We start from the raw sequence: 27,711 nt of genomic DNA on the forward strand, positions 1-27,711 counted from the left end.
GCTGGGCAGGCAGTGGCCCAGGACGGCTGGGCAGGCAGTGGCCCAGGACAGGTGGGCAGGCAGTGGCCCAGGACAGGTGGGCAGGCAGTGGCCCAGGACAGGTGGGCAGGCAGTGGCCCAGGACGGCTGGGCAGGCAGTGGCCCAGGACAGGTGGGCAGGCAGTGGCCCAGGACAGGTGGGCAGGCAGTGGCCCAGGACGGCTGAGCAGGCAGTGGCCCAGGACGGCTGGGCAGTCAGTGGCCCAGGACGGCTGGGCAGGCAGTGGCCCAGGATGGCTGAGCAGGCAGTGGCCCAGGACAGGTGGGCAGGCAGTGGCCCAGGACGGCTGAGCAGGCAGTGGCCCAGGACAGGTGGGCAGGCAGTGGCCCAGGACAGGTGGGCAGGCAGTGGCCCAGGACGGCTGGGCAGGCAGTGGCCCAGGACGGCTGGGCAGTCAGTGACCCAGGACAGGTGGGCAGGCAGTGGCCCAGGACGGCTGGGCAGTCAGTGGCCCAGGACAGGTGGGCAGGCAGTGGCCCAGGACAGGTGGGCAGGCAGTGGCCCAGGACGGCTGGGCAGGCAGTGGCCCAGGACGGCTGGGCAGGCAGTGGCCCAGGACGGCTGGGCAGGCAGTGGCCCAGGACGGCTGGGCAGGCAGTGGCCCAGGACAGCTGCTACAATGTATATATTTCTCACACTGAGTTTGAGCTCCTAGATAGGAACACAGCAACACACAATAAACAGGACAACAAAAGTGCGACTCTGCGTCCCTTTATTTAGAAACAAGTTGGGAATACTGTGATCCATTTGGGAGCGGGGAAAGAGGGTTTAGGAGTTTCGGCGGTGAGGGTGGGGTGATTCCAGTAGTTTTCACTATTCAGCACCAGAGCAAATGCTTGGGCATAAGGTCATTCTTGAATCCAGATGAGTCATCGTCTTCTATATATGTACAGTAGAATTGTAAGTAGATAAGCTGTTCTTATGGCTTTGTCCCCGGACATACTGCAGTAACACAACAGAAAACTAGAGAAGAGGCGAAGTAGAAAATGCCCGATGAGCTCACTCATCGCTTTCTTTCTTCTTTTCCTTTCTTTCTTCCTCCTTTCTAATCAGATGGTCGGAACAGGACTGGTGCTGAGCAGATGTCTGAAAAACAAGCTCATCTGTGGGGTAGGACAGGGCATTAAAGTAAGTCCTGAAGATGGAGGGAAAATTCGCTGTGCTCTTACTGTGCCCGCAACCCACTGGAGTAGCTGCAGTATCTTGTAGCCTAGGTTATAGTGTGCTCGGGGCTCCTGAACCCACAGCAGGTCAGAAGCCACGCTACATCTGTCCCAGGGCTGGTTTCCCTTTGTCTCTGGCAGATCCTGACAGGGAAGTTTCTTGACAGAAATGGACCATTCGGTGTGACTCTCACATTACAACTCCACCCCTGTTGCTTGCACGAAGGGAGTCGGCACTTGGTTTCAGGGGGCGCATGGGGGTGCATGCTAATATGCCAAAGAAGCTGGAGAGGCTAGGACCCCACCTGCTGCATGGGGAGCCACTATCCACGGAAATATTTGATAGGAAGCCCTCCTCCTTCACCCGTTAGAAAATACGAATCCCCCCATACTCACCAACTTAGTCTTATTTTTTTTCCATCTTCCCTTTCCCAACCTACCCCGTTCCCTAAGTTACTTCTATCACTTTTTGGAGCAAAAAGAGCATTTTCCTTGCTTTTTTTGGCATTTCTGCTTACTTCTCCAAGCTTGTAGCACAGTTTATGCTCTCATTACATCCTTAACTCACTTTTGGTCCTGAGAATTGACCGACTGACTCAATTCCAGCTCCTGCTGGGTATGGGAGAGGTAAGGCAGGGTAAAGGCTGGGAAAGACTGACAGATGGCCAAGAAGGGTTAGAGGTTGGATAGCAGACTCCCCCATTTCTTTGTGGAAGGCTTTAGGAAGGTGAGGAGGTGCTGATGGAAATGAGGAGGAGATTTAAACCCCCTTATGGCTTGTTTGGGCCTGTACCTGGAGTGATTCCAGTGTTGGTCATTTCACCATTCATAGCTACCGTGGTAGTCTCTGATGAGTCAGGATGGTATGTAGGGCCTGCAAAATTATAGTCGTCTGATATATCCACCCTACACTCTCCACCTCAGAACAAAACTTAGGTAAAAGTGGATCTCTCTGTCCTGGGTCATGAAGTCAGCGTCTTCAAACGGCCTCATCAAAGAGAGCTTCCCCCCGCCCCCACATGCAGCCTGAAGTGTCTTAAGACAGCAGATTTTCTTTTCTCTCTCTGAGATCCTCTCTTCTCCTCTTCTCTTGTCCTCCCTATCTGTATTTGCTTGGCCCATCTACGTGTCCTTTCACGGGCACAAGTGTCAGCTGAAATGGAAGGCATCCGGGCATGACTTGTCCTGGTGGAAGGGCTGAGCTCAAGCAGTTCCGATGGGAGAATTGAAGCCCTTGTCTCTGGACAGCGATGCTCTGAGAGGGCCTTGACTATGAAAGGAGCTTTCTTTCTCCCAGGCCGTGTTCCCACCAACCCTGTCTTCCATGCACTTTACCCAGTTCTGGAAGAACTGCCCAGAACAAGGAGGCTCAGAGCTGGCTTAGCCTCACAGTTTGGCTTTGCAATAATCACCACTGATCTGCAGGTGAGTGGGGAGGTGGCTCAACCCCAACGGAAAAGACAGGGTGCTTTCTCCACTGATTGCCATCCAGAAGGTGTATCCCCAAAGCCTCTGAACAAAGGGATGCTTCTGCCACCAGAGGTGAAGGGCTTTGCCCACAAGTCATAGGTTATGGCCTTCATTCTGTCAAGCCTCAGTGCTGTCTGACTTTACCAGGAAAATCGGGAACTTTTATTTGTACCTAAGAGGTTGACTCTAAACCTTAGCTGGACCTGTACATTCCCTACACATGGTTGGAGAACAGTAGCCCCAAACATTCTACAGTATTCCGAGAGTCTCCATCCCATCCACAGAAGCTAGAGCCAGACATAACCAGCGTCCCTTAGGCCATTCAAAGGATTGAACCTCCAATTCTTTGCAAGACTCTTCGGAGCTTCCCTTTACCCAAAATGGCATGGGTAAAGAACGGGAATTTTCTGGGGCAAAAACATTTCTACAGGAATCTAACATTTGATTGAGTTTTTGACAAGGTGCCCACGAGGGGACCCGTTGGTTCTTTAGATAAAGCATTTCAGCAGGGGGTCAGGGAGAGAGCGGGAGAGGAGCAGATAGCAAAACACCACCACCATATATTCATATTGCGTATGGTCTATACCCTGGGCTGGCACAGTTGGAGGATACATAGAACAGACACGTGCAGGTAGCACCCCCTATCCGTATACTAAGAATTTGTTACATCGAAATGTTACTCAAGGACTATGAACTGTGAAGTGGTTAGGAATGGACAGAGCCATTCCTTTAAGCTCCGGGAGATAGTTTCTCTTCCATTCATGGAGCCAAAGCAAAGCAGCCCCTGGTTGGTTTGGTGATTTTTTTTTAGACAAGACAGGTTTCCTTCTGTGATTCCGTCAGTTCGGGGAATCTCTGGAAAACAGTGTCATCATGCCAGTGATGTACAGTACAGCCAGAAGCACGGCAGGCCTTAGGTGGCATTCACCTTGACACAACTGTTAATGAGAAGTTAAGGTTCACACTTTTCCATCTGGCCAAAGCGAAGCTGGGTCAGAGTCATGGTCCTGGAGCAGGAAAGAGTTGACAGTTGCTTCATCAGGCCTTAGTAGCTGCACTGAGAAGGCTGCAGTGTCGTTCACGTGCCCATTTTAGAAGCACTCAGCCCCCTCATCTGGAAGGGAATTCATTCTGGGAGAGTTTGGGAGATAGGAGGCCGCGTGCAAGGCTCTTAGAGGGCTGGAGCTAGCAGGGTAAGGCAGCAGCGCTTCTGCAGGTGGCTTATTTGATAAGGATGAATGTGTGGGCCAAAGCAGAAGTCACCCCACTTCATGGAGTGCTCTGCACCTTTCCATAGCAGGGCTAATGTGGGGGTGATTCTATGATGCTAAGAAGGTTTGTACGGGTTTTCAGGTTGGGAACCTCCATGCTGAGCCCAGGCCAGGCTGTATGGAGAAGGACGAGGAGCTGGCCCCAGTTCCTTCCCGTGGCTGAACTCCCATCTCCCTGCTGAGCGGCAGCTCTCAACACCACCCAGGCAGCCTGGGACCCCTTCCCATCCTGTGTGCTGTGGCTCTTCTTGGCCAGGCACCTTTACTTCTCATCCTCATCCCCCTCACTCATGCTGCTGATGGAGGCTGAGGCTGCTTTGGGTGAGGAGGGGGGAGAGGTCTTGTTGGGGAGCCATGAGAAGGTGGGAGATGGTGAGCGGGAAGGGGACCGGCTCCGGGTTGGGCTGCTCACGGGACTCTGCTTCGGAGATAAGGCCTGTAGCATTCGGCTGCTTCTCTCCTGGAACATCTGCTTCTAGAGAAAAGATTGAGAGAAAGTCTCTGTTAACACAATGATTTCGAGTGCAGTTATGGAGAAAGGAAGGGCAGGATGGAGAGCCACTTCGCCAAAACACAGGCACCCACGACTCATATGACATTCCATGTTAACTAAGGCTATAAATAGGGAGAAATGATGAAATCTGAGGCCGGTAAGAAGTGACCTAAGGTTACAGTTCCTGCTGATGGATGGGACTTTGCTCCTCTTTTATCAATTTAACTGCCAGGCAAAGTAGCAATGTCCTAGGTAGTGGTAGGGTCTTATAAAACAAAAACCTTTGTCTGTGTGGATATTAGGAGAAATCACACAATGAACAAAGCATGTGGTATAGCAGACAGAAATGTGATCCATGAGAAAAATAAGGCAAGAGAAGGTACCACGCCAGGCCTGGTGGCTGACACCTGCATGCGGAGTGCCTGGGAGTCTGAGGCAGGCGGAATTTGAGACAAGCCTAGGGCTACGAGAGACTATCTCAAAGAGCAAGGTTACCACACTGGGGCGCTGGGCTGCAATTGTTAATGAGGGCCTCACTGAGGAAATGCTCTCTGGGCAGAAGATCTGCAGGAGAGGAGGGAGGGAGCTCTCCCAGCAGCAGAAATCAGTGGGAAGCCAGTTCCAGACAGTCCCAAGAAGACAGAAAGTCATGAGCCAGGAAGAAGAAGCTGACCACAGGACTGGCGTGGGGTCTGCTGCCCGGAGGGCATGAGGAAAAGAGTTAGACGGAGATATTGGAGAAGTAGTGGGGGGCTGTCATGGAGGCTTTGGCAACCATTATGGGATGTCTGCATCGCTCTCTGTGGAGAACCACTCAGGCGTGTTTACAGGGACAGAGGGAGGAGCAAGACTGTCCTCTCAGCAAGGCAGAGAGCTAGTAGGGAGGGGCCAGTGGGTGGTGGCCTAGGGGAAGCAGTGGGGTGGGGGGTGGGTACTGAGTCACTCAGAACCTTCTCTGAGGGGAAGAGAAACTTCTGGAGCCTTGCAAGCAAAAAGAGGAGCACATTTGCTTCAGTCTTTTCCAGTGACCTCCCTAGCTACTGTGCCGGGAAGAGACTGCTGTGAAGACTGTGATAGCCCCTGGCTCGACCTGGTGGCTGGGAAGATGATGAGGAAATGGGCAGCATTTCTCCCCACACTGAAGTTGAGGTCTGCGAAACCCTCCTGTCTTGTGTGCACTTGTGGGAACTCTGACACGTAGTCACAGTTGTGTGACTACCACTACACTCTAGGCATAGGGGACTTCATCAGGGCCAAATGCTCTCAAGGCCCTTTGTCACCCATCACCGCCTGTCCCACTCTCAACACAGACCTGTTTTCTGTCCCATAAGTTTTGACATTTACCAGAATGGCCTTTTAAATGGAGCCCTACAGTATAAGCATGCGGTCTGGCTGACAGGTGGGATGCGACACATAGGAGGAAGACCTCTCCAAGTGACTCTAATTTCTGCTGGTGGAACTGGAAAGTGGCTGTGCCATTTGCTGGGTTGAGGAATGCTATGGGATGAGAGGGTGTTATAAAATGAACTAAAAACGGCCAGCCTCACTATAGTAATCAAAGGATCAGAATGAGCCACTGTCTCAGCGCTATGCTCTAAGAACTGAGCTAATCAGCCAGGGAAGAAACACTTTTTACTGTATCAGATTGCTAACGTTTCCTTAATTTGTAATGGTGAGTGTGGATGGGGCCACGCTGCTGCCACTGGGCGGATGCTAACACACAGCACCTTCCTGGGAGACAACAGCAAAATCTTCTTTTTCCCCTAGGGATTGGAGATGTAAGTAAATATTTATGAGTATAGATATTGTAGTAGTATAACAGATAAAAGTGTAAACTTCTGAAACAAATTAGACAAAGAATATTTAACTTCAAGATGATATACTAAACAGCTGACCAAAAACAGGTTCTTTTTGTTTTTGAAAAAAAAGCAATTTATTCATTTTATTTAATGTGTATTTCTCTGCATGTATGTGTGCACCATGTGACTGCCTGATGCCCTGCCCTCAGAGGTCAGAAGAGGGCTTCAGATGCCATAGAACTGGGGTTACAGATGGGAATGGTTGTGAGCTGCCATGTGGGTGCTGGAAATCAAGCCTGGGCACCCTACAAAAGCACCAAGTGCTCTTAACTTTTGAGATGTCTTTCCGGGCAAGAAAGTCAGGTTCTTAAAGAATCCTTACTAATGTGAAAAGTGCTCTGAAAATGCTCTAGAAAACTGGATGGTTTTCGGATCACATGACCTGCATTATTTCAGTGCTATAGAAGAAATGGATATACTGTCAATGGAGAAGATCTAGGCAACATGATGGACTGCAGGGGAGCTTTTTGTCTTTTAATCTATGTGTGTGTGTGTATATATATATATATATATATATATATATATATATATATATATGTTCGGGGTGCACAGAACTGAACCCAGAGCCTCACACAAGTGAGACAGGTGCTCTGCCACTAATCTATAGCCCCATCTCCCCTTATATTTTTAGACAGGATCTTTGTATGGAGCCCTGTCCTGGAACTCAATAAGTACACCAAGCTGGCCTCAAAGTCACAGAGATCCACTTGTCTCTGCCTCCAAAGTGCTGGGATTAAAGATGTGTGCCAACACACCTGGCTTTTTATTTTTACTTTTTGAGACAGGGTCGCTCTAATTTGCTCAGGCTGTCCTTGAACTTGCGATCCTCCTGCCTTGCTCTCTCACCTAGCTGGGATTATAATACTGTGCCTCCAGACCTGTCAAGTCATTGCCTTCAGAGTAGTTCTGTAATGAATAAACTCAGTCTTTCATGTGCGCTAGTTCCACATCCATGGCTTCAACTGTCTGCAGATCAAACATGGCATTTACAATGACCATGTACAGACTTTCTCTAGCAATTGTTCCCTGACAGTATAGCACAATGCCTAATTTACATCATGTTAGCTATTATAGGTCATCGAAATCATTTAAAGTATACAGGGGATGTGTGTAGTTTTTTGTGCCAATACTATGCCATTTTCTCTAAGGGGTTTGAGCATCCCCAGGTTTTGGTATCTGAAGGAAGCCCTGGACTGATCCCCAAGAAATACAAAGCAGTAGCTGCTGCATGTTGCTTTTGCCTTCACAAAACGTATTGTGATAGGAAGAAAGAAATTCAAATAGCCTGGCTAAGGAGGTCGGACGGGCATTTCCCTAGTGACATAGCTGGGAAACATTAAGACCTGAGGTACGCCATTAACTCCTCCGTGCACTCATTTTCCTTCCTAAGCCCTAGTCTGGCACTTTTTAGAGCCTAAAGTTTCCCCTGGAAAATATAATAGAGAAGCCGTGCTGATCACTGAGATTCTTCCCAGATTGAAAATTCCACCTGTCTACAAATACAGCAATTATTTACCTTCCATTAAGAGCACTGATAATTCTGCCAAAAGACAGCCAACCCCCATGAAATCAAACAGGAAAAAAAATAGTGCCGTACAACAGCATTACCTGAGATTAAGCCCATTTATGAGACAAAATCAAATGCCAAAAGGATTGGGTAGCCTATTATTAACAGTAACATTAAAAAAATCCTTGAACTTCTAGCAGGCACTTTAAAATATGTGTTTTTATTACTATAATCTTTCAGCATATTTTTAGTGGCAGCCATTAGCCCTCCTGCTGTTAATGGATTGTCAGCATTTCCATTAGAAGCCCACTTTCTAAGAAATCTACATCTTGTCTACTGTAGTTTGAATCAAGCTCATAACTTGAGACTATTCCGCCTAAAGGGATGAAAGAATTTAAATCTTTAATGATAAACAGTGGTGTCACCCTTCACAAAATGTGCTACCCATGCAGAAGCAGCCGGGCCTGGACTTGCAGGTTCTCCGATCTGTTTCTGCTGGACTTTCCGGGGTGGTTCCCCCACAAAGGAGCTGAATTGAATCCAATCAGGAGACAGTTCATAATGAGCTTCCTGGGGAGAAAAGCTCTTTAGAAATATAACAAATAATGAAGACCATGGCATGACATTTTCAAAGAGAAAAGGTATTTCAATTCAATCTTTTATTGTATTAACGGGTTTCCATTTAGAAAGTTTTCCCCAAGAAAATAATCCCATTTATACTCCTGTCCGTGTGAAAGTAATTTTCTGTTTCCCTCCTACAAAGTTCTCCCTTTTAAGAAGTATTTAGCATCTAGTGTGGCAGTGAATATCTTGCTGAATGCCTTTAAAGTCTTTTTGTGTCTCCTATACATCCTGGCATGTGAGTCAAAATGAAGTGAAAAAAAAAACCTAGTATGATCTCACTTGGACCTCTGGTAAGGAAGATGAAAGCCAAGAAGACAGAAGAGTTGGTGTTTCCACTCTGGCCAGCTCGATAAACACCATCATCTACAGTGACTGAGCCTTCACCGTGGCTGATGTGGTCTTGGTGTCAGGCCCTGTTATGGAGAAATTGTTATGAACTGGCTTAATCCTCTCGACAAACCTAGGAGGAATAAAGCTGACTTTCCCCTTACAGTTGCTGTGACTGAGGTGTGGAGATGGAGAAGTACTTGTCAAGGCGGGCTGGGGTCGCGGCTGGGGTCGCGGCTGGGGCCGCGGCTGGGGTCGCGGCTGGGGTCGCGGCTGGGGCCGGGACACATGTTAGTCCTGGAACACTAGCGTGTGTAAGGCACCGAATATACCTTAGAGAAGGAACTCACAAAAAGAAACCATTCATGAAACTACAATAACCACAAAAGAACTTGCCCAAGGCTGCACAGCTAAGAAGTGAGTCCATGCTCGTGAGCACCTCTCCTGTGATTAGGCTCTTTCAGGGCTAAAGGCTTTCATGTTTGCGCAGTCTTTTTATGTATATTTGCTTAAAAATACATTTGTTAGGACTATCAAGTCTTGCGTGGAAAGGCTGGGAGTGTGGCTCACCAGTAAAGCACTTGCCAGGTTCTGGACTCAGTCCCCAGCAAAGAAAGAGGAAAATGTTCCCAGTGTGAGATCTAGTTCGCACGCACATACTTCATGTTATCTCTTTTATCAAAATCAAAATGATCCTAAAAATTAGCAGTGTGCCTGAAATGACGACCCATGTGACCCAGCAGTTTTGTGTCTATGTTTGTGACCAAGAGACCTGAAAGTGGGGACTCAAAAGGCTATGTGCCAAACACCAAAGAGTTCATTGCAGCATTATTTACAACTGCCCAGAGTGGCACAACCCAAGTATCCACCACCAGAGGGATAGACAAAGTAGATATGGTGTGTACATGGGGGGGGGGATATTCCTCAGCTTTTAAAAGCTTCTACAACATTGATCCATGCTACAACACAGGTGAACCTTGTGTATTTTAAGTATAATAAATACTGTATGATTCGACTTATATGGCTACCTAGAGTAATCAATCAAATTCAGAGAGAAAGTAGGAGGATGTTTTCAAGCAGCTTTTGTGTAGGATGTTTGTACTTATAAGGTGCAGCATCTTTTTGACACGGTAGAAACATTCTGGAGACAGATGGTGATGATGCTTACATGCTGGTATGAATGTACTTAATGCCACTGTTTGCTTGAACATGGTTAAAATGGGACTGGCCGTGTAGTTCAGTGGTAGAGCACTTGTCTAGTATGCATGAGGTCCTGATTTTGATATTCAAGCATGGAAATAAAAAGTTAAACTGGGTGATGGTAGTGCACACCTTTAATTCCAGCACTTGGGAAGCAGAGGCAGGTGAATCTCTGTGAGTTCGAGGCCAGCTTAGTCTACAGAGTGAGTTCCAGGACAGTCTCCAAAGCTACACAGAGAAACCCTGTCTTGTGAAAAAAAAAGTTAAAATGGCAAATTTTATGATGTACATAAATACATATGCCACAATTTAAAAAATAGCAGTGGATCATGCATTATATAAATTCCCCAATCCCAAATCACCTCCATAGTCTTTTTTTAAAAAACCAACAAAATAATTGCATGTAACAAATGACACAGTCTTGTTGGCATGGGATCTACTAGACTAGTCTGGGCCAGAGGATAAGCTCCTGGTCTAAGATAAACTAAAAGTTTCCACTGGACTTGAGACCTTTGTCTTTGATCATTAAAGGAAAGGGCCCATGTTTGGTAAAATAAAATGGGTTCATATCACTGTACGCAACAGGGAAGAACTTTCTTTTCGAAGTCAATGAAGTAATATAGTGGTGGACACTAGCCCGTGATTGAGGTGCTAATATTTCAGTCAGTGTGTCTGCTCCATGAATTCAGATGCTTCAAACAAAAGTAGTGGAACTGCTTTAAGAAGACCAATACCCAAAGTAAAACCTACATGCTGGGCCAACATCCCTTAACCCAGCATCCTTCATTAACTGCCATTTTAGAGACAAACAGCATCAGCCCCAACATAAGCAAGCAAGCTTCCAAGTTAAGTTCATGTAGAGCTCTTCTTTTGAGACAATCAGTCCTTAAAAGACAGTCCTCACAAGGAGAGGCAATCTTGAGTCCTTCGTCTGAAAGGTGCTACTGCTTGGATCTGGACCATCTGCCCAGGTGTCCATGTATTAAGGGTTTGTCCTTGCAGACTGGGAGGCTGGCTAGAAACCTTCCAGAAAGAGCCCAAATGAAAAGTCTTCTCATCCTTGTGGGTGAACCCTGCTCCCTCTTCTTCCCTTTTGCTCCCTTCTCTTAGGTGTCACAAGGTGAGTGACATCACACACTCTTCTGCCATGATGCGCTGCCCTACCAAAAAGCCCCAAAGCCTCCCAAACAGTGAGCTCAGAGAATTTCTCTCATATTGTCCTCCCTCTCTTTTTTCTTGTTCTCTTTCCCATAAAATGGCTTTATTTACTACATACATCCTAAGAATGTATTACACATGTGCACATGTTAAAGACAACGGCTACCATGTGTGAAAACTAAGTTTAAAACTTTTGGATAGTTTGGTATGAATCCTAAAAAGTTCATGTATGATAAATTAAACTCACTTCAGTCGTGTGCATGAAATCAACTTGCCTTCTTTAGTAGTCTTAGATGTTTCATTACAGTAGTGTAAACACAGTATCACAGGTTTCTCTTGTCATTGGGAATGGATTATAGGCCACCTTCTGAATATGACTCAAGAAAACTTAGAAAAATCAATTAATAGTAGTTAAATAAATAAAGTAATGTAAGTAAAAAAAAAAAAAAAAAAGAAAAGAACGATTTGGTCCCTAATAGCCCACCAGTCAGGCTGAGTAAGTGGGAACGGGAGAATCTATTATTGCAGTTAATAGGTTGCTAGTTTTAAATTGTTAAAATTGTCTTCGTGGCAGACAGCCTCCAACAATGCCTCCAAGGGTCCCATTCCTGCTATTTGCATCTTTGTGTAGTGCCCTCCCATGACAATAGCTAAGGAGCAAATTCAAATATTCCTTTGACCCACCTCCACAGCGTAAATCTATGAATCAGGTTGGGGGAGGCAGAGGAAGCGGGGGAAATAAGGTCACGAAGAGCTCGCAAGTCCTACTCTTCCAAAAAGAAATAGAAATACCAAGACAACCAAGTCCGTCTGGTACTGTTTTGGTTGGTTTTTGAGACAGGTCCTCACTTGGTAGCCTAGCCTGGCCTGGACATCACATAGCACAGGCTGCCTTGGAGTTTATTGTAAAGTTCTGCCTATTGGATTTGATCCACCAAACAGTAAGCTGTGTCCAGTGCCATAAGCGAAGGAAGACAGTGTACGTGGAGAGTTTGGGCCTCACCGCGTCCTCGCGTCCTTTGCAGATGTGAGGAAGGTCCGTTCCCTCATGCAGGCTGTCGGTGAAGAAAGGCCTGTGTGGGGTACCCACCATGAGCAGCATGTGAAGTCGCATACCAATCCTGCTCTATCAAATTTTGGACCTTAAATCTTCCTATTTTGTGCCTTTCTAAGTCGGCCTGCTTTGTATCAGTACTGTACTTGCAGGTAATGCAGATCCCCTGTTTTAAGAAATGAGTTCCAGTCACAAATCCACAAATAAAGAATTATTATAATAATAGCATATTCATGAAAAGCAAATTACTTATCTTGCCGTTTAACATCCTTGTAACTATTCCTGTACTTTTAATGTCAACAGAAAAAAAGTAATGTCTAAGTTTGGCTGATACAGTAAATTAATGTTAATAACAGTTTTGACACTAATAGCAAGTTTTTCAAAGAAAAACCTCCAGTCTCTAAGCTGGGTTTCCATTTCTTAAAAATCACCTCCGCTCGCTGTCACCAGACTTCCTAAGAACAATTCCAGCTACGCTTTCGCCTTTGCCGGGAGCCTGAAAAGCCTGGGGGTAGAAAGTTCCCATGAAATGATATCCTTGCCTTGCCTTTGCTCACCCCAGGCGGAGAAAGCATCCACCCAGTGAGTCACAGCCCGAGGGCTTCTGGCAGAGTTCCTTTTCTGAAGCGTGTGAGCAAATGAGCTGCTATATGGCGTCATTAAAAACCACTCACTGGGTCTTCAGAGTCAGAAAACTGTGAAGAAGCCAAGTACGAAGGCATACACTGGATCAAAAGGGCGAGTTCAGAATTCATATACTAATGATCAGAGAGCAGGGTGTTCACTTGGTCTGTCTTTGTGCTCTTCCGTGCACAGACAAGACCTAATAAATCTAATCATCTGAACTGAAAATGAACCAAAAAAGTGAGAAGGAACCCATTGCATGGTTTCTGCTCTCCTGCAAGTCCTCACTGGGAGCTCTTAATGGCTCAGTTAGCCCGTCCCTTTCAAACTCAGCCTACAGATAGAATATTGGTAGCTTATAACAACTTCTCTAACATGGTCGAGTTCACTAGACTTTAAGCATCTCTTCCAACTCTCAGAACATTGTTCTTTTCCTATACTAATTGAGTGTTTTACTTTTAGATAACCCTATAATGAATGAGCTCAAATGAGCAAAGACACTAGTGACAACCCATCAATAAAACAATTAAGTAGACATGGATTTCCTTAGACACTCCTCATAGCCTAGCAAGAAATCTTAGCTATTTAAGATTAAGGAAAGCAAATGGAATCACTTCTTTACATTTTCAAAAGAAAGTTGGCTTGAGGCTAGAGAGTCCCAGCACACTTAGAACGTGGGCTCACAGCTGTGTAAGGGATGGCTGGCTTGTTACACAGATGCTGAGGTCCAAACCCAGGTCCTCATGATTGCGTAGCAAGCACTCTGATTTGCCAAGACAGGAGGGTTGCTGGTGCTTTCTGGCTTCCATCTTAGCCAAGAAAACAGGAGCGCTGGGTTCAGGGAGAAACTCTGATTTAAAAGAATAAGTGAGGGTGATGGGGGAGGACACTTGACATCTTCTACCAGCCTCTGCACACAGACGTTCATATCCCATGCATGTACACATATGAACATATACATAGTATTTCTTTCTAAAAAGGAAGTAAATTTAAAATTAAAGATATCTATTTGTCAAAACCCTCATCAGCTCTACATCTACAGTTATGAATCACAATTGCCTAAAGAATTTAGGTGAGGAAAACAATATGCCTCTCCTTTCTTGAATCATGGTCTCAGTCCCTTAAGACTTTTGGGACCTATACCAACAACTACATGCCAAGGGGGAAAATGGAAAATCAAGGTTTTATCGGCACAGTTACAAGGCAAGATTCTGCTACTCCTTTTTCTCTCTAGTGACAGAGATCCTGATAACCCAGAGTGGTAGAGCGGCTCCATTCTTTTACATTCTTCTACTGGGGAGCATTGTGCCCCAGGCATAATAAACTCTATGTACTTAATTAGAGCAGATGTGAAATACCCCCAGGAGACTTTCAATGGCCCGGACTGTTGACACATAGAAAGAGATCATGAGGATGGTCATTAGACCCTCATCCAAGATTCTGACCATCCCTTCCTGCACCTCCCTGCCAACTGTCATTCTGTCCCGGTTACCTGTGGTCTTGAGAGCCGCTAGGATATATAAAGTGTGGAAGGCCACCTGAAAGGGAACTGTACCTACTCAGCTATAGGAAATTTGTCATCCAGTCTGAGCTGGGACTTTGGCTGATGTCATTCACACACCTGTTAGCAACCCCTCTCTCATGCTCGTTAAGCCTGATAAACTCATTGTTTCAGCAAGCCAGAATTGAGCTGAGTCGTTACTTTGTTCTGTCATTGGTACTCTATCTGGGGTGAGTACATGTTTATTCATGTCTCTCCCGGAAAATTTAATACAACACCTCCCCCAAAGCCGAATGCCTATAGTTGATCTAAGAGCCCTTGGACCTGACTTCCAACACAAGCTCCATGTTGCAGTGACTCATGTTGCATTTAGCCCTAAGCTTTGCATCACCTCCAGCTGGAAGGCTGGGATCAACGTTTGCAACACAAGACACTCAAAGGCAAGTGAATGCCTTCCAGGTTCTGAGAACAGAAACAGAGAAGACCCCACTTTGTGTGCCATTTGACACCATTCTGAGGGATGAATCAGTAACTGAATACGGACATGGCCTCGGAGTGACTTGAAATGGTGTCTGAGCAGAGGCCACTGGATAAGGGACATCCTTGAGGAGCTCCATGCAAGGAAGATAAGCTGAAAATACCCACCATGTCAATGCCAAGTAAAATAGCTACATACCCATGCACCATCTGGCCCAAACAATTCCAGGAAGTTGCCAATGAACTCTCTTGATTTTTCTTCCCACTTTTGAATTAGGTCGTGACTCTTCTCCTCTACTCTGTTAACAAATTCCTTTGATCTTTCTTCCACATTCTTGACCTTCTCCTTCATCTTGTCCACCTGATTCTGGAAACGGTACTTCTTCTCCTGGTAAAAATCGATGGGATAGATTGGTTCAAGAGGACAGCAGAGAAGTCCATCTCTATTGGTTATGTTTCACATCAAGGTTGGGTTTGCTCCTAATGTAAAGGGTAGATGTCATTTTCCCCAAGGGCTAGACTGATGGGAAGGCACGTCTTGCAATCAGTCTATTTGGATCTATAAAGGGAAGTTCAAACGTTGTACTGTGTTCAATCTGTTCAACATCTATGAGTAGAGATTGTATGAGAACAGAATACAAAACTACAGAACTTCCCTTTATTGAGCAAATACCCATACTCAATTCTTTTGGAACATAGATAAAATTATGCATTGCATATAGAATGGTTGGTCAGGGGCTGCCTGAGAATTCTGTTTTACTGGGGTAGTGGTAAAACCAATACTGTTTATATTAAGTTGTCCACTAACTGGACTTAGGACCTATGTCTCATGCTAAAATTGTTGTTATCGTATTTTTTATGAGGCCAATTAAACTGCATTGGTTTCCTTGGATATAAAGAAAGCTTGTATTTTGATCACTTCTCTGGATTTTGTGCTTAGTGACTTTATACAAGGATGTTGTCTACCTATGTTCCAAGAAACCATATTGTGTTGAGCAAAATAGTAGTCACCTCTACGCTTTAGTTTTCTCATCAATAAGTGGGGGTGATAACATCCCTGCTTTCACAGGGTTGTTGTGACAGTCAGGTAAGGTCACACATGCAGATGTGTGGCTCAAAGCCTGGCATTTGTTTCACCTGTGTTGGCTCCATTGTTGTCATAAAAAACCACAGACATTTATCTACATCCCCTACATGTTATCCCAGTGACAAATATAATATCACACAAAGGGTCTTCCCTTTTGAAACCTCAATATATTGTCTCTAAAGGAGTCATAGGATATATTTTTTTTTCTTTTTGTACTTTAGAATTTTGTAAAATACCTCAAATATGAAACTAGGTCAGAATTCCCCAATTTAGACCTTCCAAAACTGCATTGCAACCTCAGGGTAGGGTTGGATATGAGCGGTGTGTGTTGCTAATGAGCTATACAATCACATCTAAGTGCTACAGGAAGGTCCTCTGTCTTCTGCCATTTGCAGTGTGGTCTGAGGTGAGTTGTTTAACCTTCTAGCCTTCTGCTTTCTCACCTATAAGTTGGATAGCATCATTACACGCCCCCAGTGGGCTTATGGCAAGTGTTACACGAGATAACGCAGGCAAGAGGCTTAGATGGGCATCTGATCGGCTCTTGATAAGTGGTAGCTGATGTCTTCATATTGTGCTCCTGCATGTTTTGTTCAGCACTGGAGATGTCTGTTTTGTTTAGTGCTCAATGACAGCACATAACAGTAGAGTGAGCACCGGGCTGGGAGGCACGAGCTTTGGAGGGGTACCGTCGCTCCACCTCTCCCTCACCCTCCCTTGGCCTTGTCTACTCTCTGGGTTCTGTTTGCCTTATCTCAAAGTCAAGGGACATGGATTGGATGACTGGTCCTCATCAGGTCTCTGCCACTTCTGAGGTTCTGTGATTCATTTACACGCCCATCCACCACATTCAATTTCCTCTCCGAGCTGCAGCCAGGCTTGCTGTCATAGAAAGGCAGCAAGCACACCCCCACTGTCCTCACGGTTCCCTGAGCTAAGTGGCTTATCGAAAGACCATTTAAAGAGAGTGAGCAATAACTTTTGGAAATGGCTTGCTATGCTTGGATGGTTGACTGAATTCAATTTAAAAGAACAGACAGTTTAATTTATTGAAATAACCAGGGCTTTATTCTCTCTAAGATACCAAATCATCACGTTAGCTGAATTCTTTTCAGCCACGTGTTCGGGTGCCACTCGAACCCGGCATTTTCCATTTTGTTGCCTGGCTTGTATGAAGTTAGAGGGGCCTGAAGCCCAACACTCCCTGCTTTATCGGGACAATGAATAATCACCGACTTACAATTAATGAGCCCCTCCTATTTTGAAGGTACCAATGATCAGTTGTGTAAGATGCTGGATAATTAGAGCTGCACATAATTATAAATGCCTCCTTCTGCAGACAAATCACCCTTTGAGAATACAGTATCTATTTGGGGGCTGGAATTCTGTATGCATGGAGAGCGTTTGTTTGGATCAAAATCATGGGCTCCTTGGAAGCCTGGTAACCTCAGTTGTCCAGACTCACTAACATCACCCCCAACCATGCAGCTCCTCTCTTTGCCTTGTAACAGCTTGTTTTGCTTGTTTTAAAGATTGTTTTAACAGCGCTCTATTATTAAACTAACAGCAGCTCTGTGGGAACAATAAGGTAGAAATACAAAAGGAAGCCAAAGGCTTCAGGCTTTATTTAAGCAGCTGTAATTTCTCCGGACAATAAAAAACGGCTGTTAAGGTTTCTAATGAGCATCTGTAAGGCCTTAATAAAATGAAAATTGTAAAACGTTAAAACAAGAAAGCATTTTCTCCGGGCTTAACATCTCATCGCTTCCGCCCGCCTCCCTTTCCTTTGAGAAGACAACACTTGCCTTTCCCAAGGGGCAGATGTTCCAGAAACCCTTTGCCACATCTGAAAACTAAAGAGGGGTTTGGGGGCAGGGGAGGGAAGCAAGGAAGCTCCATTATAAAATGTGAAGCTGCCTCTGCTGCTTGGTTGACGCATGTTCCCTCTGAGGACACTGGTTTCCTTCATTGTAAATAGATACATCATTACTGAGCTGGGCAGGTGTGGTGATGCAGGCCTGTGTATCTAGTACTTGGGAAGCTGAAGCAGGAGGGTCATGATTTTGGGGGCCAGCCTGGGCAATACAGTGAGACCCTCTCTCAAAAGCTAAAATACACCCTTGGCATTTTAATGTGGATTAAATGAGACAATAATGACATTACGAGCACCACCCAGTGCACAGTAGACAGCAGTCACAATAGTATAATACAGTGGCCCTCAGAGTGCATGGGAGGTGCACTTACGTTTATAAAGCTGACGTTGAGTTCCTTGGCCGTGTATCCTCTCTGAAGATTGCGCCTGGCATACACATCATAGTCACGGACAATTCTGGTGATGATGTCTGATGTTGAGATGCCTTCTGTTCTTTGTGTTGGAACAAACATGCCTGTCCAAGGAAGAATAAAAGGATAAAGGGAAGATCACCTCATCAGCCTCGTTCCTTTAATGATCCTTTTTTTTGCTGGATAAAATTGGAGCTTCTGGGTAGCCAGGGAAGCCTTTTTTCTGGCCCCAGCTGAGTCTTCCAGTCTCAACACCACATACTTCCTTTACCATGGCACTGCGCAGTCATCTTCTCAGGCTTGGCCCAGGAGACACCATCCACTCACCTGGTTCCTGACATTTGCTCTCACTCAGCTCTTCCTTTCTGCCCTTGGCACCCATTTCCCACCCCCCACCATCCACAAGAGTTATTCCTCACCCTCAGTGGTTCAACTTCAAGGCTGTATGTCCGTGACGTCTTTGCTGAAATCAACAAGAGAACTCCCAGCATTTGGGACATAACGGTATCTTCAGTGTCCAAAACCAAATGTCTAATACCTGTCTCTGTACAGATATGGACATTTGCTTGTGTGTTCTTTGTAGTTTTTTTTTAATTTTTTGCTTCTTTAAATCAAAACAGCAATGGACATTTTGAATGCAGGTACGCCTTAATTGCCCTAGCCTGGCCAGTGCCCAGAGGAGTTCACAGGAAGATGCTCAGCAAATGCAAAGCAAAGGAGTAGTAACAACTGAGTCAATGAATGAGTCAGATCCCAGCAAAGCTTCTTCCCTCTGGAAGTCTGCCTCACATTATTCCCGCAGGAAAAGAAGGAGTCTTTGTTGTCTCTGTCTAAGGACATGAGTGTGATGTGCTAGATGATTTTATCTCCTTTAAGAATAGCCTACTCACTGGACAGTAGTGGCGCACACCTTTAATCCCAGCACTTGGGAGGCAGAGGCAGGTGGATCTCTGTGAGTTCGAGACCAGCCTGGTCTACAAGAGCTAGTTCCAGGACAGGCTCCAAAGCCATAGAGAAACCCTATCGCAAACAAAACAAAACAAAAACAAACAAAAACAAAAAAACAGAAATAAAAAAAATAGCCTACTCTGCATGGTGGTTTCACCACCCAAGACCCTTTCATCTGGAATATGTGAAAAAGAGTAAAAATAAACAAACCCAAGGGTGCCAAGTTCTAATGGCTACAAACACAGTAAGAACTGGATTCATGCTCAAAATTCTGTTGTCAATCAAACTCTTGTGTTGGCAATTGAGATCTTTCTAGTCCATATCATTCCAATCACTTAGATCTGTCCTGTGTCAGTAGCAAGGTAAAGCCCGAGGACAAGGGTTCTCAATTTACAGCAAGTCACTTAAAGCTCTGAAGGCAAGCTGCTCGGCCTTAGCTTCCCTCACCTAAGAAGTTAGCTAGACAAGGTGATCTGGCTCATTTGGGCCGCTTGTCTTCCCCATTGTCCAATTCCAATCAATGGATAACAACAAATCTGTTCCTCAAATGCTTCCCTAATTCAACCACTTTTCTCCATCTTTAGTCAAACCCAAACCACCTTACTCAATCAAAGATTACATCAAGAGCCTCAAAATCAATCCTTAGCCATTGTGTGTGTACGCGTGCATGTGTATGTGTACATACATGCAAGCCCATGAATGCAGGTACCCAGGGAGATTAAATGATTCCTAGAGCTGTCATTACAAGCAGTTGTGAGCTGACTGGCGTGGATGGTAGGAACTGAACCCAGGTCCTTTGCAAGAGCGATATAACTTAACCACTCTTAACCACTGAGTCATCTCTCCAGCTCATGGGATGTCCACTTAAACACACACAGCCAAGATCCACAGAGTCATCCTTCTAAATGCAAGTTGCATGCCTGCCCATTCCTCTTCCTTGGCTGGCTACCATGTTTAGAATAAAGCTCTTAACTTGGTTCTGCCACAGCTTATACAGTCCGTTCCTGAGCTTCCTTCTTGGCTTAGTCTCATCTCCCAGCCCCTGTCCTCTTTACTCCCTCAGTCAAGGCTCCTGCACTCTACCAAGGACTGGGATTGTTTTGCTTATAGGCCGTGGTAGTTGGAATGTAATTGGCCCCCATAAGCTCATAGGGAGTGGCACTATTAGGATATATGCCTAGGTGTGGAGTCGGTGTGACCTTGTCGGAGGAAGTGTGTCACAGTGGACTTTGAGATCTCCTTTGCTCAAGCTTGTGTGGAACACAGTTCACTTCCTGTTGCATGGAAATCAAGATGCAGAACTCTGTCTCTTCTCCAGCACCATGTCTGCATGCCACCACGTTTCCTTCCATGGTGATAATCTAAACCTCTGAAAATGTAAGCCACCTCAGTTAAATGTTTTCCTTTATAAGAGTTGCCATGGTTGTGGTGTCGCTTCACTACAATAGAAACCCTAACTATGAAAAGTCTATGAAGCTGGGCCTGTTTCTAGCGACACCAAATTTCTTCAGTGTCCTAAAACTATCAGCTCTCCTCCTTTCTGTCTGTCACAGTCTCTGTCTGCTTAACTTAGTCACCCACTGGGTTTCAGGTTTATTGTCAAGGAAATTACATCTCATCTCCCAAAGCAGATCTTCCTGTTTGTCAGCCCCACTGCTCTTTTCCTTCAAATATTGCAAGGGCTTTCAGAAAACACCTCCCTTAGCAACTATCTTTCTTGCCTCGGGCCTGTATAAGGGATGGACCACACCCTTCTTGCTTCCTCGGTAGGCTTATACCAGGTGACGGGGGGGGGGGGGGCACTATTAGGCTATTTTGCTGAATGAGTGACAAGATGAATACTGATGCTGAGCATCCTTCCAAAGCCAATCCTCTCTGAGTGCGTCTGTCTGGCTGCCCCCCTTCGGGACCTTTAAAAACATGTCGTCTACACATTCACAGTGTCAACAGCAGGATGATACTGCTGCTCTTGGAGACAGAGCATTGGACTCTGGCCCAGGGTTGGGAGGACAGAGTTGGACTTGGCCACTAGGTCTGAAACTTCTCTGATCATTTTCTAGAAGGGTGAAACCAAACACATGACACGGAAGGTAGAAAACGCAAACATATAACCACAGGGAGGCAAAGAGAACTCCAGCTCAACCAAGTATGGGAGCAGGGCTTTGGCAGATGGTGGCTCCCTGTGTGACCCCCGAGGCAGCAGGTCTGGGGCAGACAGCATCATCACCTTAACTGGAACAGCTGGAGACTGTCTGCGGAAAACCTATCCTGTCTTTCTTCAGGATTGATGAAATGTGAAGGTTCTTTAGCTACAAATTGATTTTAGCAAGTCACTTAGACACCGGGGATATGATCTTGCCCTGTCTGAAGTCAGAGACTTGGGTCGTTATGACCGAGTAACTGAGAGCAGATTTGGAGCTGGGGGGATTTGCTTTGGCTGCTTGAGAGGTAGGGCTCTGAAAGAAGCCAAGCCCTCTGCTGACATAATGAGGCACCCAGCTTCCTCCAAATCCTAATTATTGCTCTGCTAAAAATATTCAGTAATGAGCATGATCAGAGAACCGTTTTTATCATGCTTTTCAGAACTGCAGCGTTTGGTTATGGAGGCTATTTTAAGAAGCAGCAAAGCACATGTTAATAAAGCAACTTTCAACAGTAGTAGGCACTATCGGAATGACAATGAGTAACGTGGGCCCCATGGTCTATTTCGTCTCGACGCCATCTTCCTGTCCAGCTTTGCTTGAGGATTCTGACGCTCGGCTCTGACAAACAGAGCCCAATGTTGTACTGCTTAATTTATACCCATGATGTCTCTGGCTTCTTTTAAAGTGATTTTTGACTTTCCAAATAGACTGCAGAGTAGAAAAGCTGCGCGTGGGTGCTCAGATAATTTCTGAGACGCTCTCTTCTGCAGTGGCCACTCTATGGTCTTCTCTATGTATATCCCAACTAGACCTTCCTCCCAGTGAGGAGCCAGTAGAGGAGATTCGGGAACCACAAGGAAGGATCTCTGTGCAAACAAAGTCACATACCCTTACTTAGTCTTAGGCCCGTACTTCCAAGGAAACAAAATGCCACCTAACTCTTCATTTCAGAAAGTGGACTGTGAAGGGTCACATTGACAAGCTGCCCATGTTCCATTGCATGGCCCATGAGCAGCACCAATTGGACTCAGTGGATTACATGTTTTAGAAAGGAAGAATATTTGAAGGTAGAAGATGAGAGTATTGGGGGCCTTGGAAGGCTATGGAGAGTATTTGGCTTAACCATGGTCAAGATACATAGTATACATGTATGAAACTCTCAAGGAATAAATTTAAGAAAGCAAATGTTTTAGAAAGAGATACACAAAAGAAGAATATAGAAAAATAACTCTTAAAAGAGGCCCAGACTCCTTTGCCCTTGAATTTGGGTTAGCCTCAACGACTTACTTATACTTAAAAGGTTATATAGATGATGGCCACAGGAAGCCTTATAGAAAACGTTAAATTTGCTTGCTCTCTAGACAGTCACTCCCAGCCTTCATGAAGCCCAGGTAACATGGAGACAATGTGTTGGTGCCCCAGTGACAACCACAGCTGAGCTCCTGGCTTACAGTTAGGCGACAGCTGCTCCTTTCGGCATCTAGCTATAGCGACTTGAAAGAGTCAAGCAAAAAGCTCTCAGCCTATGGTAGAGGTGGTAGGGGGCTTGCCCAGTGTATGGGACGCTTTAGGCTTAATCCCCCGTATTACATTTTATAAAAACCACACACAACAAGCATGGTGGCCTATGCCTTTAATCTCAGCTCTTGGGAAGCAGGAACAAGCCAGCTCTGAGAGTTCTAAACCAGTCAAATATACATAGTGGTTTCTAGGCCAGCCAGAGCTACAGGGTAAGAGTCTGTTCCAAAATAAGTAAGTAAGTAAGTAAATAAATAAATAAATAAGAAGAATGCAGCCAAGGCTCCTGTTAAGACTCTGCCCCACAAGAGTCATGAACAAAACCAGTATTCTACAATCACTACTGCTGGGTGTGGTGACACACAACTTTAATCCCAGAACTCAGGAGGCAGAGGCAGGTAGATCTCTGTGAGTTCGAGGCCAGCCTGGTCTACAGAGCTAGTTCCCAGACAGCCAGGGCTGTTACATAGAGAAAAACCTGTCTCAAAAAACAAATATATATATATGACTACCTTGAGGTCATTTTGTTGTTGTTCCTCGTTTACTGAGCCCACTCACCCGGGAAGGAAACTACTACCAGATGCTAAGGAGTTCTTGAGCAGCAATTCAGTTAACCTTGGGGTCTCTTAGCTGAACCCAATCCCTGGTCTACATGTCTGCTGCTGTTTTTAAGGAAGGAAGAGTTGGCTTGCAGCACAGACCTTAAAAAGATAGTCATCCCCCATGCCCTGCCCCATCATGGTGGGACTCATGCACCAAGCAGTTTTTCTCTCCCTCCCCTCTGCACGCTATTTCTCAGCTTCTCTGCAGTTTTCCAAGTTGGAAGGGCATGAGATCTCTTCTCTTTGAATTCCTTACTAGCAAGGTTGGAACCGAAAGGTGTCAGGCCCCCAGTTCTTACCAAGTTCTCCTGAGCTCTGAGGGACTCCTTGCAAAGAGGATGGTACAGACCTGGCCGCTCCGGTGACAGTGGCTGTCCCAACACTCTGGATATACACGTTGTAGGCCTAGAGCATCTGTTGTCTTAGGCTTGCCTGTGTGCTGTAGTGGACAGGAAAATGCCTCACCTGCTTCCTTTATATGCTTATAAACATCGTCAGAGCCAGCAGAGGAATATGGGATGTCATCATGAGCCACAAAGTCAATCTGTTGAAGGAAGACCAACAGGACATTACCACTGGCGCAGAGGGGTAGGTTTAGAGATTTGGAAGGGGCTGGTGACTCCTCCCCTCTCCACCCCAATGTGGCCCCAGAACACTGTCCTCTGGGCATAACAAGCCATGACCATCTTCATCAGAGCTGCTGTGACAACTTCAAGAGCCCCTTCAAGATCAGCCTCACAGAAGCAGTTCCTGTCATCTGAGTTGACCCCAACTTCCATCTGGACTTCCTCTCCAAGCTGTCCTGTTGTCAGGTGGGCTGTCCTCTTGGGGTGACTAATCTTTCTTATCAATTCAGCAAGATCTAGACTCACCCTGGAAACATCTCTAAGCTTGTCTGGAGGGGGATTCTTGGTTAGGTTAACTGCGGGGCAAGACCAACCCTGAACGTAAGCAGCACCATTCTATGGGCTTGGCTCCTGAACCAAATGAAAAGAAGAGAGTGAGCTGAGCCCAAGCTTGCACCACTCTCTGCTTCCTGACTCTGGATGTAGTGTGGCCAGCTGCTTCCTGCTTCCTGCTTCCTGCTTCCACTTCCACACATTCGTCCATTGCCATAAGGAACTGCATCCCCACATATCCATCCATTGTCATGAGGAACTGCATCCCCTGAAATTTACAAAATAAATCCTTTCTTTTTCCCTCCCTGCCTCCCTTCCTCCCTTTCTTCTTTGCTTTGCTGAGATACTTTGTGGCAACAATGGGACAAGTAACTAATATGCCTTCTTGAACAATTTTCCTCTGGTCTTCATGCCTGCTAATCTTCACCCCTGTTTCCTTCCTCACCAAGTAAACATCCTCTGCACAGCTTTTAAAGCTGTTAAAAGTGGGCCTTTAGTCCACCTCAAGAAGCAGTTTTGATTAATAGTTTAATTTCCCAAGGTATCATTCCTTCCTAGCACTTACAAGTTATAAAACTCATAAACGGGAAGGAGGAAGTTAATCAGGATTCCTTGGTCTCAATACCAGCAGGGGCCAAGTAGTCTTGGGGTGTCTGTGTACAGGTGTCCTGTGCATTGGAAGACGCTGAGCAGCATCTCATACCTCCACCCACTAGATGTCAGTGGCACCCCCTAGCAATGACAACCGAACTACTTTCAGACAATGCCCTTTGGAGTACAAATTCAAAGAAGAATTTCTGTATTAAATGATATGTAACAGTGCTTAAAATAGAAACCGATACATGGCAAGTACTCAATATATATTTTATTACTGTTGTTTTTACTAATTCTCTCCTCCGTAGTCAAGCTTAGTTCCCCTTCTTCAATGCATAATAATAACAACTCAGGATAGCCACGACACTGAACCCACTTTGTATAATAACAAAGTCCTTTGCATAGTGCTGGGCCTATGGTAAATAATAAATGACATTCAGCATGGTCATTATTAGTATCCTCTAAAATGCCTGTCATATACTGATTATACAATATATGCTAAGTAAAAAAAGTATGATTGCTGGTAGTAAATCATATTGTAGTTTTTCCTCCTTTCTTTTCATTCTCACCAGGAAATTGTCTCCTCTGCTATTACCCATGCACATTTATCAGTGTTCTCTATTCTCTTCTGCATTGCAAATTTAAAAATAGAAAAGAAAATTCTTAGAACAGCTTAATCTTATTTTTTTTGTACTGCTTATAAAAGGAAAGAATAGCTCCTAGTGTGGGGCTGGTAGGGAGATACAAAGAGCATAATTTGATGCAGATCAAAAGAATGTCTCATGTTTTCAACTAATAAAATTCTTATGTCAGTAGGAACCTCAGAGTCACAAAATTATAGCTATAAAGTTCTTTCCTTAAAGCCTCACCCCTGACCTCCCAGGTAAGATGTGTGTACATTTGTTCCATGCCTAAGGATGCCCGTGAGTGTGAGTACCAACAATGATGCTGTTGATGGTAGTAACAATGGCATCCTTGGAGTGCCTGCCATGGACAGCCAGCTTTCCAAGTGTTTTACTTAGATTCTTTTCATTAGCTCCTTAAAATGGTACCACAAGGAGGACAGCAGTCTCTGGGAGTCCAGAGTGGTTAAGAATCTTGCTCATGGTTCTTTAGAGACAGAGGGAGGCAGCATTTGGACCTGGCTAGCCTGGCTCTAATATCTGCTCCCAAGGCAAGAAGAAGATGGCAATCCTTAGCTCTGGACAAAAGTGTCACATCAAGTGACGCCACATGTCAGCTCCTAAAGCTTCCTTTTTCAGAAATTGGGAGAGTCTCCAGGTTTCCTGCAGGCTCAGTTACAGAGCCAGGGCCCCTAATCTGGTTCCTGGAAGAATGTGGAAGGAAGAACGGTACCTTGTGTTTTTCCAGAAACTCTGGGGTGAGAGTCCATGGTGCATCCCTGATGACTTCGTCCACGTAGCGACAGTGTCTCAGGGCTTCGTATCTCTCAGCCTCATTCATCACAGTAAAACCTTTGAACTTGTGAGTAAGGTCATCACTGCAGACTGGAACAGACAAAGGTATTAAATGCTGTTGCCACCCACCCTGTGGTAGACCTGGTTTCTTAGGCAAAGCAAGAGGAGTGTGCTTTCACTAGGTACCTGACATAAGTGAACTTGGGTTGTTTTCATTTTGTTTTTACAGGAACAAAGGATTATGAGAGGAAAGCAAGCCTAAATTCACTAGGAATTCAGAGTTTTATCTTACTGTTAATTATAGCTGCATTCTCTTCTGAGGCTTTTATCAAAATTATTCTGCACGCTATCTAATGTGACTTTCCTATCTTTTCCTCCTCCTAGCTCACCCTTTGGTGAGTGTTATTATTCAGAAAGGAAATGGCCATATGAAACCAGATGAAGAGACAACAGAAAGAGAGAAGAGGAGCCAAGAGGCCTGCACCAAGGCTGGACCAATCAATTTCAATTCCAATTCTTTCACAAAATTATTGTACTTAGTAACCCAGTTAGGATGGGGACACACACACACACACACACACACACACACACACACACACACACACAGGAGGGAGGGAGGTGGGGAGGGGATAGAAAGAGAGGTCTGTTCCCTGGATAGAGAAGTCAGTCACTCCACATTAGGCTACACAACAGAGAGGTGAGAATTATACACTAGAAGATCTGATCTAACAGAGTTCAGCCTTCCCATAACTTCCCATTCTTTCCAGATTTAAAGCCCTTAAATGGAAATAGTCATTTCGTTTACCTTCAGCCTTAGAAAGGAGTGAGGTTTTTATTTTTTGAAGATTTATTAAAAAGTGTTTTAGGCCAAGAGGTGGTGGTGCACGCCTTTAATCCCAGCTCTTGGGAGGTAGAGGAAGGTGGATCTCTGTGAGTTCAAGGCCAGCCTGGTCTACAAAGTGACTTCTGGAACAGTCAGAGCTACACACAGAGAAACTGTCTCAAAAAAAATTATTTTAAAATGAACTAAGCAAAAATCATACTTACTCACCTACATTTTGGTTAGCTAAGGCAGATTTCCTAATGTTCCCTGGGTACCAGGAAGAAAGGTCACAACGAGTACAGGTCCTGCTGAGCATCTTGCTGAAACTGGTCAGAGCTGCCCTCACTGCTTCTTGTAATGAGATTTTCCCACCCTTTGAAATATTATGTACACACAGTAAACTCTCTGATCTTAAGGGTTAAGGTGACATCTGCAGACAAAAATACCCTTTTTTTCTGGAACTAAGTCATGTTCTGTCCCCTGAACCAAATCTGGCCACAGAGTAGTAGCCAACTGCCATGCGCAGCATCCAGAAAACTTGCCTTTATAGCTCCTTCACACATCTAATGTCCAAGTTATCATTTATGGAAATATTCCTCTGACCTTGGTGCTCTCAATTAAAGGATG

At 45.3% G+C, this 27,711-nt stretch overlaps 1 protein-coding gene across 4 annotated transcripts in view; it reads right to left on the reverse strand.

The window, feature by feature from the left end:
- Positions 1-735: 735 nt before the first annotated feature.
- The window catches only part of Pcyt1b (phosphate cytidylyltransferase 1B, choline), a 93,875-nt gene continuing 66,899 nt past the window's right edge, over positions 736-27,711 (reverse strand). For 3 of the 4 annotated variants that reach the window (XM_085684926.2, XM_048449786.3, XM_048449789.3), the window contains exons 4-8: positions 26,200-26,351; positions 23,816-23,894; positions 18,100-18,242; positions 14,968-15,156; positions 736-4,419 (exon numbers count right to left, since the gene is read on the reverse strand). In XM_085684926.2, the coding sequence (XP_085541052.1) occupies positions 4,207-4,419; positions 14,968-15,156; positions 18,100-18,242; positions 23,816-23,894; positions 26,200-26,351 (776 nt within the window). In that variant the 3' untranslated portion in view covers positions 736-4,206. Of the gene's footprint in view, positions 4,420-11,371; positions 12,333-14,967; positions 15,157-18,099; positions 18,243-23,815; positions 23,895-26,199; positions 26,352-27,711 lie in introns of those variants that run through there. The other variant, XM_087902504.1, reaches the window with a different exon arrangement.

Source organism: Myodes glareolus, chromosome X (assembly GCF_982192425.1).
Source record: "Myodes glareolus chromosome X, mMyoGla1.1, whole genome shotgun sequence".
Taxonomy (NCBI): domain Eukaryota; kingdom Metazoa; phylum Chordata; class Mammalia; order Rodentia; family Cricetidae; genus Myodes; species Myodes glareolus.